The 12,896-nt window shown below is 31.8% G+C and overlaps 1 protein-coding gene across 11 annotated transcripts in view; it reads right to left on the bottom strand.

Annotated features, from left to right (window-relative positions):
• LOC118183972 (uncharacterized) overlaps positions 1–12,896 on the bottom strand; it is a 105,158-nt gene that overhangs the window by 30,229 nt on the left and 62,033 nt on the right. For all 11 annotated transcript variants that reach the window (XM_085813233.1, XM_085813232.1, XM_085813234.1 and 8 more), the window contains 2 exons: positions 9,808–9,933; positions 3,492–3,605 (listed from right to left, as the gene is read on the bottom strand). In XM_085813233.1, the coding sequence (XP_085669359.1) occupies positions 3,492–3,605; positions 9,808–9,933 (240 nt within the window). The remainder of the gene's footprint in view (positions 1–3,491; positions 3,606–9,807; positions 9,934–12,896) is intronic.

Here is a 12,896-nt window from a genome sequence, read left to right as displayed (position 1 = left end):
GTATACATAGATGACTAAAATATACAATATGGAAAGGATTTAGTTATATGAATATTTTCCTTTCTGTCATCACTCCTCTGTACCTGTGGATTTAATTAATGCGTTATGAAAGTTGAAAGTGAGATGATCAACGAGAGTACATCAGTAGAGCTGGTAATATCGCACTTTGTGTGATAACTCAGCCTTAATTCCATATTGATTTCGGTTTTAGTTCTGAAATATTTGGAGGAAATACAGATAGAAAAATAATAAACCATTTAATTACCTATATAACTCAATGGCTATCAAGTGCATGGTTAGAGTTCAGAAACTGGTAAATTACAGCAGAAAAATTTAAGAAAAAAAAAAAAAAAAGGATTTTTAGAATAACAGTAACTGACAAAAAATTTATAAGAATAAACAACATTTTAATGATGAAGTGAACAGACATTGAAGGGAACATGTCAGCCATGGAACAGGAGTTCTGTAGATATTTTATCTTCTGACTTTAGGCTTTTACATGATTGGTAATTCCTTTTTTTTTTTTTATTATGTGAATGCATTTTATGAATAAACTTTTCTGTTATACTACAACACACATACCTTCAGTGTAATGCTAGTTTTAAAGCAGAACAACAAAATATTTAAGAAGCTAACAACGCTTAGATGTATGGCATTTTAGTTATACCTAATTTTTATTTATTTAAGAGAATTCTGTAGCATCACCTTGTTTGCATTAAACAATACTATTGCATAAAATTGCAAATACATGTTTGATACAGTACTTTGAAAATATATGAAAATGATATTGTTACGAAATACACAGGCACGGTGAGATAGCTTCCCCTGCAAAGAAGTTTTAGGGTTGCTATAAAATAACAAGGAAGTCAGGTTTGCCACATTTGGCAAGAAATCGCCCATTTAGTGACAAAATCGGCGATATGCCATGGACGGATGGAGAACCTTCTGGAACAAATTCTTACTGGTTTGAACACCAACCATAAGCTATATAAACCCTGCAGGCACGTGGAGAGTCAGTTAGTATCGAGTTGGTGTCTCGTCTAGCGAGTCAATTGAGTTGACAGCTGGGCAGCGAGTGTCAAGTGCACCAAAAGAGTCTAGTAGTGTATTGCAGTTAGTGCATCGTCAAGAGAGCATGTTGAGCTTTGGGAATGTCAATACTACTTGATGCAGTATTGAAACTCACTTTATTTATCAATATTAATCAGGACAATTCCAAAACATGTTTTTACAGTCGTCGATGAACTTCTATAAACACGCTGACACTAACAGCGACACAACCTTCAGGTTATCAGGCTATGGTGGAGACAACTTAACGGCAAATCACTAGAGTACAGCTCCCGACTCTGTTTGGTCATTCCAGGAACTCCACATACTCTCGAATCTCTCCACACTACAACTCGCAATGCACTCAAAGACACACAGAGCACAGCTCCCGACTCTTCAACGACTGAACTGAAGAGTCAGGAGCTGTGCTCTGTGTGTCGTCGAGTGCATTGCAAGTTGTAGTGTAGAGAGTCTGGAGAGTACGTGGAGTTCCAAGAACGAACGAGCAGAGTCGGGAGCTGTCTCCACCATTATTGCCTGATACTGTGAAGGCTGAGTCTATCTAGTTGACAGCCGGGCAGCGAGTGCTGAGTGGGTCGTCGAATGCACCGAAAGAGTCTCGTAGTGTATTACAATTAGTGCAACATCGAGAGAGCCTGTTGAGCTCTGGGAACGACTGAACCGAAGAGTCGGGAGCTGTGCTCTGTGTGTGAGTGCATTGCGAGTTGTAGTGTGGAGAGTCTCGAGAGTACGTGGAGTTCCTGGAATGACCAAACAGAGTCGGGAGCTGTACTCTAGTGATTTGCCATTAAGCTGTCTCCACCATAGCCTGATAACCTGAAGGTTGTGTCGCTGTTCGTGTCAGCGTGTTTATAGAAGTTCATCGACGACTGTAAAAACGTGTTTTGGAGTTGTCCTGATTAATATTGATAAATAAAGTGAGTTTCGATACTGCATCAAGTAGTATTGACATTATTCACTCGAAATCCTCACAAACCCTGTATGAACGTGAAGGAAGAAAATAACGTAACAACTGGTGTCAGAAGAGAAAAACATAACAATATACTAACACTTGGTGGCCTTTGAATATTCCCTTTTTCTTTTGCTTCCAATATATAACAAAGGAGAAGCATTATGAATTGGTTCTAATGTATAGTGAAAATATTGTAGGATATGCATATAATATTCTAGCACCAAAGGCATCACTGAAGTATGCAGATTGTAAAATCAATATTTCCCTCGGAAGCACTATAGTATTAAATGAGATATGTGCATAATTATCAATTTTTATTTATCTGATTTTTAACATGTATATAATATTATACAAATCAGAATTTTTTTGAATTAAATAGAGAGTGCTCTATAGCAGTGGTTCTCATCATTTTTTGTTGTATGCACTTCTTTCCCCACTACTAAACAATCATTACCCCCTTAATAAAAAACTTGAAAAATATACATATATCTATCTAAATTTAAATCATTTTTAATGTGTTTTAATGCATTTGTTAATAAATTAAGCAAAAAAAGTACAGAAAATTCTGATTGATACCAAAACTTAAAATAAAAGTTTTTTATATTCATAAAATAAAAATAAATACTTAAGAGGTAAATAAAAGGCTGAACACATTCTCCCTCTGAAATTATGAAGTTCAACCCTGGAGGAGAATTCCCCTCCCTAGTTGAGAATCCGTATAGCTTTGTAACTGAAAATTTCTACATATCTTGTTTCATTTTGGGGATAGAAATTCTCTATTTTCAGTTTGCTGCTAAAGCTATAATAAAAATTTTGACTTGCAATGTTTATTTCCTTTTCTTTACAACAAATTTTATTTTAACATTTCTAGCACATTTCAACCAAAACTTGAAGAAATGCATAAAGGAATCATGCATATAAAATGGTTCCCACATCTATCTCAATTTCAACTACTTCATACTTCTTTTAAAATATTATTCATCATTAAATTTTTCATTGAAACATACTTTTTCATTTGCATATAAAACTATAATGTTAAGGAATGACAAACTAATGTAAATTTCACCATTCTGAAAAACATTATGTAACAATATTTGAGGTTTATAAATTTCTAAAAAGATACATTTTTCAACAGATTAATTTTAGAGGAAAGCTCCATTTCAGCAAACGCTGACTTTAAGTTAAAGAAGAAAAATATTATTTGGTTTATTTCTTATAAATTAATATCAATGTTAAATATGTAGAAGTAAAATTTCTTCATAACAACTAAAAATAAGATATCGAGTTGAGTTATTAAAAAACATCTTGAATTTATCTGATCAAACAAATTATCAATTGATTCTTTAATTGGTTTTTCACTCAGGATTATTTCAACAATTTTTTTGCAATTGTGCAGAAGTAACAATCTCTTCATAACAACTAAAAATAAAAGATATCGAGTTGAGTTATTAAAAAAATATCTTGAATTTACCTGATCAAACAAATTATCAATTGATTCTTTAATTGGTTTTTCACTCAGAATTATTTCGACAATTTTTTTGTGATTGTGTAGAACTGCACTGTGAAGAAGTGGCATTCCATAACCCTAATAATACAAATATATAACATTAATTTCCTCTTTATTTTAAAGCACATAATTTAGCACGAAATATAATAATATGTTATTTGAGTTAATATATTTATTTGACTTAATCTGACTTAAAATATTGGGTTGGCAGGAAAGTAATTTCGGTTTGCACAAAGAGATAACATTATGTTCATTTTGTAATTCGTCTGTCAATATTATCATTTTTTTACTTTTGAGAGTTAACAGCTGACACTTTTAGGTTGCAACAGAAACAAATTCCATGTATTTTTCATCAAATCTGTTAGTTTATAGTCAGTTTTAACACAGGATGCAAAAATAAACATTTGTAATATATTTTACTTTTTTATTTTCGTAAAGGCAAGAAAGCAGCTGAGGCTCCCAAAGAGGTATGTGAAATCTATGGTGTTAATTGCTTAACAGAATACATGTTTTCAGAATTCATTTAAAAAATTTCATTCTGGAGATTTTTCACTTGAAGATGACTGACGTTATAGATGATCTTCTGAAGTTGATGATGATGCAATTAAAGCCATAACTGAAAACTGTGCAAAAGATTGTAGAAAGGTTAAATGTATCACACGCAGCAACTGAAAATCACATAAAATGTCTTGGACTTATTAAGAAGCTCGAGATTTAAATGCCACACAAATTGAAAAAAATTCACTTAACACAACAAATCAATATTTGTAATATGCATTTCAAACATAATGCAATCACTCGCTTTTTGAAACAAATTATCACTGGTGATGAAAAATAGATCATCTACAATAGCATTCATCGTAAAAGATCTTGGACCAAGCACGATGAATCAGCATAAATCATACCAGAAAAAGATCATGCTATCAATTTGGTTAGATTACAAAAGTGTGCATTTTGAGTTGCCTCCAAGCAATTAAGCAATCAATTCAGATGTTTACTGGCAACAACTTATGAAACTAGAGGAAGCAAAGGGAAAAGGCTAGAATTGGCAAATCAGAAAGGAACCATATTCCACCATGATAATTCGAGGCATCACACACTTAAGCAACAAGTACAAAATTATTGGAATTTGGTTGGGAACTGATGTCACTATCCCTATATAGCTTTGACCTTGTCACCAGACTATCATTTATTTTGAAAAGTTCACAAAACTCCTTAAATAGTAAAAATTTAGGAATAATTAAATTTCACTTTGTTGATTTTTTTGCTGATTGAGAGCATAAGCTCTATGAGCACAGAATCATGAAGTTACCAAACAGATGGCAAAAGGTCACTGAACAGAAAGGAAGATATTTGACTGATTAAAGTTCATTTTTGTATAGAAAAACCTGAGTTTCATTTCATAAAAATTTTTGTATAGAAATGTTAAATAAATCGATGTCATATGAAGAAGCAAGTCGAAAACTAAGAAACGTATCTTTTCACATTTTTTATTGAAACTTAACAACACGTGCACAACATTACATCCATAGCTCGCATACAGAGAAGAGAGAATTTGGTGTTGCCAATACGGTAAATATAAATGTACCAAACTAACACGCCTCCTTACATTTATATTTACTAATTACAAACAAACATAGATATAAGCAATCTTTTCATTTTTACCATTTACAATTAAGCATAGATATAAACAATAACATTCAACACTTAACACAAATTATTTTTAAAAAAGTTTCTTTCATTAACTTAAATGTTAAAATCAAAGTTAAACACAATTTAGTTTACATAAGGACATTACCAAAATCTATTTCATTTCAAGCATATATATTTAAATAAACAACACTTAAATAAACAGTATACAAAATTTATTTCAATTTTAAACCTTCTCTAAATTTCATAAATTTAATCTTTCCTAAAGACTTAGTAAAGATATCTGCAATATTTGATTCTGAATCAATCTTTACAATTTCAATTACTCCATTTTGAACATTTTCGTGAACATAATGATATTGAACTTCTATGTGTTTTGAATTTTTAATGAAGTTCCCATAATTAGCAATGGCCAAAGCTCCTGAATTATCTTCATAAATTTTAATGGGGTGAGTTATATCAGCAAAAACATCATTCACAACATTTTTCAAGAAATTAATTTCTGTCACAGCCTCAGATAGAGCAATATATTCGGCAAAAGTGGAAGATTTTGTCACACAATTTTGCTTTTTGGATTTCCAGTAAATTGGATTACCAAATAATTCAATAACAAACCCAGTAGTTGACTTTCTGTCAACAATATCACCTGCCCAATCAGCATCAACAGAACAATTCATAATATCAGGTTTAAGATTTTTACTATAGGTTAATTTTAGATGTTTTGTTAAATACAAATACTTTAAAACTCTCAAAGCATATTTGAAATGTGTCTCATCATAACAATTTTGAAATCTACTTAAATAATTTACGCTGAAAGATATGTCTGGTCTAGTACCATGACTAATATACAAGAGTGCTCCTATTAGATTTCTATATTTGACATTTTGATTTAAATTAGATTGGCTTAGTTTAAGATTAGTCTCCATTGGTGTATCATAAAGCTTTGAATTTTTAATACCATACAGTTTAGCTAAAGATTCAATATAATTTTCCTGACTCAGTGTTAAGATATTACTTTTCTCATTATCATATTCAATATCAATTCCAATGTAGCTTTTTACTTTATTTAAATCCTTCGTTTTAAATTTTTTATGAAGTTGTTCCTTAATATCATTAATTACCCGAGTATCTCTGCAACATATCAACAAATCATCAACAAATAAAAGAATATATACAAATACATCATTTTCAGATTTTACATAAAGACAATAATCATATTTACTTCTACGAAATCCTAGACTCTCAATATACTCGTTAAAGCACTCATACCAAGCACGAGGGCTTTCTTTCAACCCATATAGTGCTTTCTTTAATTTATACACTCTATTCGAATTATCATTATAGCCTTGTGGCTGTTTAACATAAACCTCAGACACAACATAACCATTTAAAAAGGCAGTCTCAACATCCATTTGATGAATATTTAAATTATACTGACAGGAATATGAAAGTAACAATTTTAAGGTTTGCATCTTGATGACAGGGGAGTAAGTGTCCTCAATACTATCTTTTTGCTGAAAACCTCGAACCACTAATCTAGCTTTAAAAACATTACCTGGTTTTCTTTTGAATACCCACTTCACATCTAGAATTGCTTTATCCTCTGGTTTAGTCACTAGTGTCCAAGTGTTATTTTTAACAAGACTGTTCATTTCACTGTCCATTGCCTCTTTCCAATGTCCAGCCTCACTGCATGTTGTCGCCTCCTCAAAGTTACCTGGAACTGTAGCATCACAAAAATTTGCACTAACACAGTAGTACCCGAATTCTTCATGAAATCGAACTGGTGGTTTGATTTGCCTTCTTGGTCTCATTCCACTTTTTGTTTCATCTTCATTTATCACACTGTCCTTGGAGTTATCATTACTCGATTCACACGACACTTCTTGAGGTTCATTCTTCTTATTTGTATCATCATTCTTATCTTCATCATCACAACCCACACATATTATGTCTTCTTCAATAATATCAACATGTCTGGCAACTATTATTCTGTTATTCATCAACATTCTATATCCAACTTCTGTATACCCAAGTAAAATTCCAAATTCAGCCTTTATCCCACTTCGACTTTCTCTTTTCTTCTGGTATTCTTACATACACTCTACTTCCATATAATTTCAGTTCATTAGCAGATGGTTTCCTACTGAAAAATATTTCATATGGTGTCTTCTTTACAATAGTATTTGTTAATGTCCTGTTTTTCAAATAAGCAGCAGCTTTAATTACTTCAGGCCAGTAACGTCTGTCAACTTTTGCTTCGGCTAAAAGACATCTTGCCATATCCATTATAGTTCTGTTGTAACGCTCAGCAGTACTATTTAATTCATGTACATATGGTGGGCATGACTTTATCTTGAAACCTTTTTCTCTTGCAAATTTGTATATCTTGCTATTCATATATTCACTACCATTATCCCATCTTAGTTCTTTGATAGTCTTTCCTGTTAAATTTTGAATTTCATTTACATATTCAATTAAGCAATCAGAGACTTGATCCTTAGATTTGATACAATAAATTTTTGCCAACTTGCTATAATCATCAATAAAACTCACAAAGTATTTCTCACCATTACATCCAATTGTTCTGTGAGGTCCATTTACATCTGTATGTATAATCTCCAGAATATCTTCTGCTTTTCTTCTATTATTCTTGAATGGTAAATTGTGCATTTTATTTTCAATACATATGGCACACTTCATATATTCGGTTTCTATTTCTTTAGGGATTCCTTCTAATAGCTGATCTTTGCACATAATATCCAGATATTTAAAATTTACGTGTCCAAATGAATGGTGCAATTTTTCTTTTAACGTTAACTTACTGTTGGTCAAATTTGCAAATATTTTACTATTTTTAACATAACTCTTTACTTTATATAATCTTTCTTCTTTCTTTGCTACTGCTACTAATGAACCATTGACATCATATATTTTAGAAAACTTTTCTTTTGAAACTATTTCATGATTATCAGTAATCTTCGAATAACTTAATAAATTTGCTTTCATTTCTTTTACATAAAATTCATTCTTCAATGTTACAATAGATTCAGAGTTATATACAGGAAAAGAAACTATTATATTGCCAACCTTTGTAGCTTTCAAAATCCTTCCGTCACCGACTTTCACTTGAATAGGATCCTTCAAAGTGACTTGTTCTTTGAAATATTCATCACTGTTTATAATGTGGTCTGTGCATCCGCTATCCAGTAACCAATCGATTTCATTTTTATTCGTCACAGTATTTGCACTGGAACTTGTCATGTTACTTTCAATAACAGTGGTGTGAAAACTATTGCCTTGATGAGTGTTTATTCTCTGGTTAGAGTATGCTCCACGTTCACGATGTCCACTAAAAGCACGAGTACGTCGTCGATTGTTTGAAGAACTTCGACCGCGATAATTAGTGGAGCCATTACAACGGTAGTTCCTTTGATGGACATGCCAACAATTCTTTTTAATGTGACCAGGTTTTCCACAGTTATAACAGACATTCCCTTGTGGGCCCGATTTGCTTGTTTCAATTTTGAACGCATTTGATTTTTCTGCTGGTGCACAATCTTCATAATCATTTTTCTCTTCAAGTAATTTTGATTTAATTTTGCTCTTTAGGTAATCGACTGTTCTGTCCTTCTCTGGTAATACATCTACTAAGTCACCAATGTGACTGTAATTTGAAGGTAATGCTCTTAGCATATAGTTCAATTTTTCTTGTTCCGTCACGGTGGCGCTGGCATGTTTCAGTTCGTTCACATACTTCTCAAAATCATCGAAAAATATATTTACATCAGGATAATTTTTCAGTTTAACACATTCTAAGTTATTTCGACAAACAATTTGTAGAGATGTTGAAGTTTTTAAATACATTGCATCAAATTTCGTAATTATATCAAATGCAGTCTCACACTCGTGAATATTTTCCAATTGCTTATTTGTTATGGCGCCGTAAATGTAATTTGTAGCTTGGATATCCTTTTCTTCCCATTTTTCCATGTCATCATTTTCACTGACTTTTCGCTGAACCACATCTTTACACTTTTTAAATTGAAGAAATTTCATCATACGCACTTTCCAATTAAAATAGTCCGAACCATCAAATAGCGGTATGCCGATATCGCTGCTTCTTGTACATGCCATTTTTACGCTAGTACCGGTAACTTTTAAAACAAATTATAACTACTAAATTCTTCATTCATATTCACAAACCACGAGAACTGCTACCATGTTAAATAAATCGATGTCATATGAAGAAGCAAGTCGAAAACTAAGAAACGTATCTTTTCACATTTTTTATTGAAACTTAACAACACGTGCACAACATTACATCGGCATCCATAGCTCGCATACAGAGAAGAGAGAATTTGGTGTTGCCAATACGGTAAATATAAATGTACCAAACTAACAAGAAAAACCTGAGTTTCATTTCATTCAAAAGTAATTTTCATTAAAAAATCAAAATTACTTTTTTGCGAACCCAATACAATGGAGCTTCAAACAAACAAAAAATACGGGAACTGCAAAAATTTACTGAGAATATTTAATATCTTACAATTTATTTATATTCAGCAGATTTAAACCATTCACAAATAGCAGTATGTGAATTATGAAATTATAAATGTTATATATTTACCACAACTCTTGCATGCCATAATAGTTTTTTTCCATATAAATCAAATTCCAATGCAATATCTTTTAGTTCAATGAATTTTTTAACGTCGCCCAACTCCACTGCTTCTGCGAAATGTTCTATCTGCATCTGGAAACATTAAAATTTTCATTTAAATGCAGAAAAAAATCAAACAAATTCTGTACTGTTATATAAGGTAGTCATAAAAAATTTCCCTGGTATATGAACCCCTAGCATCCTGTTCATTCACAATTTTTGCATGTATTTGACAGCTTTGTAGTAGCTGAAATTTATGGGATAGATAATCTGCATCAGTATATGGGGCGTTTTAAAGGGGCAATTGATTCTGCTTCAACCAAGTGTAGATAATAATGCATATCTTCATAAATCTAATTAGTTTTTGAATCCTTCAAATAGAATACATTTTGATTGCCTAATTGGTTCAACAGATTTAATCCCCATTGAATACCTATGTTATACTAATAGGTTGCAGATCAATGAGCAGATTAGAAGCATGCTAGTTCAAGAATGGAAGGGATGGTAACAGAGCTGGTGACCATACCAGATGGCAGAATTTAGGGGTAGCAAAATATTTAGAATTTACACAGCATTGCTCCATCATTAAGGTACAGGAAATTCTTATGCCGACCAACATATGTATCTGTTCAAAATCTGAATATCACATTAAATCTAACAATAACCACCAGGATGAAATTCATATGATAAGAATAGTCAGATCAGACTATGGCCTATTTCTGTACTTCTGTAGGTTAAATAACATACGCCTTTATTTACATATTATTATTCATCCACTTTACATTTGTTCTACACAGTTGAATGAGGTAAAACCATTCAAAATGAAATTTAAGTTATTGTAATTTTAAGTTATGTGCTCATGATTATGATGATTTAAAACAATAAAACTCTCTCAGTTATGATTACAGTGGAAAAAATTCTAAATTTCTGAATGGCAATATCCACTTTTTCATAACCGATCAGCACATTGGATAACCATAAATGTCACTGGAGTCCCCACAATCCCTTGACCTCACTCTGATGGATTTCTGCTTCTGGGTTACCTGAAAGTCTAAGGTACACATACGAAATCTACAAGATCTATCAGAATTAAAAGATGCCATACATGTGAAGTTATACGAATTTCTCCTATGATGTTACATTCATCACTGTTGTCAATAATTTCCTGCTTGCAATGCATTATCGTCTACAAAAGTGGTTATGCTGAAAATTTTTAATTCCAATTAAAGTTTTTTACCTCTCCTCTCTTGTGTTGTCACTGGTCCTTTGCAATGCTCTTCTTTGCAAATGTTTTATGCCAGCAACTTTCATCAAATGTATATCGTTCCAATGCCATTTATGGTTTTTTAATACGCTGATCAATTTGTGAAGGAAAAAAAATGGTGTTGCCATTTGAAAATTTAGAAATTTTTTCACTACAATCATAACTATGGGAACTCTATTGTTTTATATCATCATCATCTTGAGGGTATACCATCAAATTACAATATCTGAAATTTCATTTCGATTAGTTAAAGCAGATTGGCCATTAGGAATTCATATATTATGGAAGTTTTTTTTATTACCACGCTGTATAGCACAAAAACTATATTTTATCAACTACAATAACGCTAGAAATGTTCATCAAAATTTTCAGTGGGACATAATACAAGTTAAATGTAGAAGATATGAATTATTAAGTATTAATTTTAAAGTTTTCTAATTTGCTCTGTTGTTAATCAAATGACAGAATTAAATTTGAAAGACAAAGACTTCATGTTTTCCTGAATAGCAACATTCTGAGATGCAGGAGACTACATAGAAGATAAATTAAATGCCTTATGACACAAGATCTTACAGCCACCGGATGACATATGGATGCTGGCATAATATTATGGTAAAAAATTTTTGAAAAGACTCAGCTGACAGCAATTCTAACATTAAAATACTTTTAAAATACAGACAAGTCTCAGTTAACTGGAATAAAACCAAAGATGATGTTCATGGTTTACTCAAAAGCATGGTTAACCTGAGGGAAGTTAAAAAAACCTAAAGAAGAAGAATAAACCTTGTTGAAGTAAACAGAATGAACACTATTAATAATTTACCCATATTTTTAAGCCAAGTATTCTGGGAAATAAATTAATTTGATTACATTAATTACGGCTTATGATAGCAATTTTTCATCAATCCCCAAATTTAATGTTTATTTTTCAAATAGGGCTCGGTTAATTCAACCTAAGTTATTCCTAAATCTGAGTTCTAATCTGAGTACATCTAATCTGAGTACATCTAATCTAAATCTGAGTACATCTGAGTTCTGTAGTAGCAATAAGAAAACTGTTTGGTTTGTCACAGGCACATTATCATTATACATGAGTCCTATTTCAGAATGATATAATTTTAAATATGCATGTATTTGACAGCTTTGCTACAGTAGCTGAAATTTATGGGATAGATAATCTGCATCAGTATATGGGGCGTTTTAAAGGGGCATTTGATTCTGCTTCAACCAAGTGTAGATAATAATGCATATCTTCATAAATCTAATTAGTTTTTCAATCCTTCAAATATAATACATTTTGATTGCTTAGTTGGTTCAACAGATTTAATCCCCATTGAATACCTATGTTATAATAGGTTGCAGATCAATGAGCAGATTAGAAGCATGCTAGTTCAAGAATGGAATTTCTTAGCTTAAACAGGGATGGTGACAGAGCTGGTGACCATACCAGATGGCAGAATTTAGGATTTAGACAGCATTGCTCCATCATTAAGGTACAGGAAAATCTTATGCTGACCAACATATGTATCTGTTCAAAATCTGAATATCATATTAAATCTAACAATAACCACCAGGATGAAATTCATATGATAAGAATAGTCAGAACAGACTATGGCCTATTTCTGTACTTCTGTAGGTTAAATAACATTCACCTTTATTTACATATTATTATTCATCCGCTTTACATTTGTTCTACACAGTTGAATGAGGTAAAACTATTCCAGACAATAGACTGTTTATGTACAAGAGTATAATTAGAATAAACTTAGATGTCTTTTGATATGCTTATTTA

This window comes from Stegodyphus dumicola, chromosome 3 (genome assembly GCF_044657685.1).
Source record: "Stegodyphus dumicola isolate Sdum_Otavi_A_Nest chromosome 3, ASM4465768v1".
In the NCBI taxonomy this organism is placed as follows: Eukaryota; Metazoa; Arthropoda; class Arachnida; order Araneae; family Eresidae; genus Stegodyphus; species Stegodyphus dumicola.
Note: the sequence above shows the minus strand (reverse complement) of the source record. Positions and strands in the feature narration are given on the sequence as shown.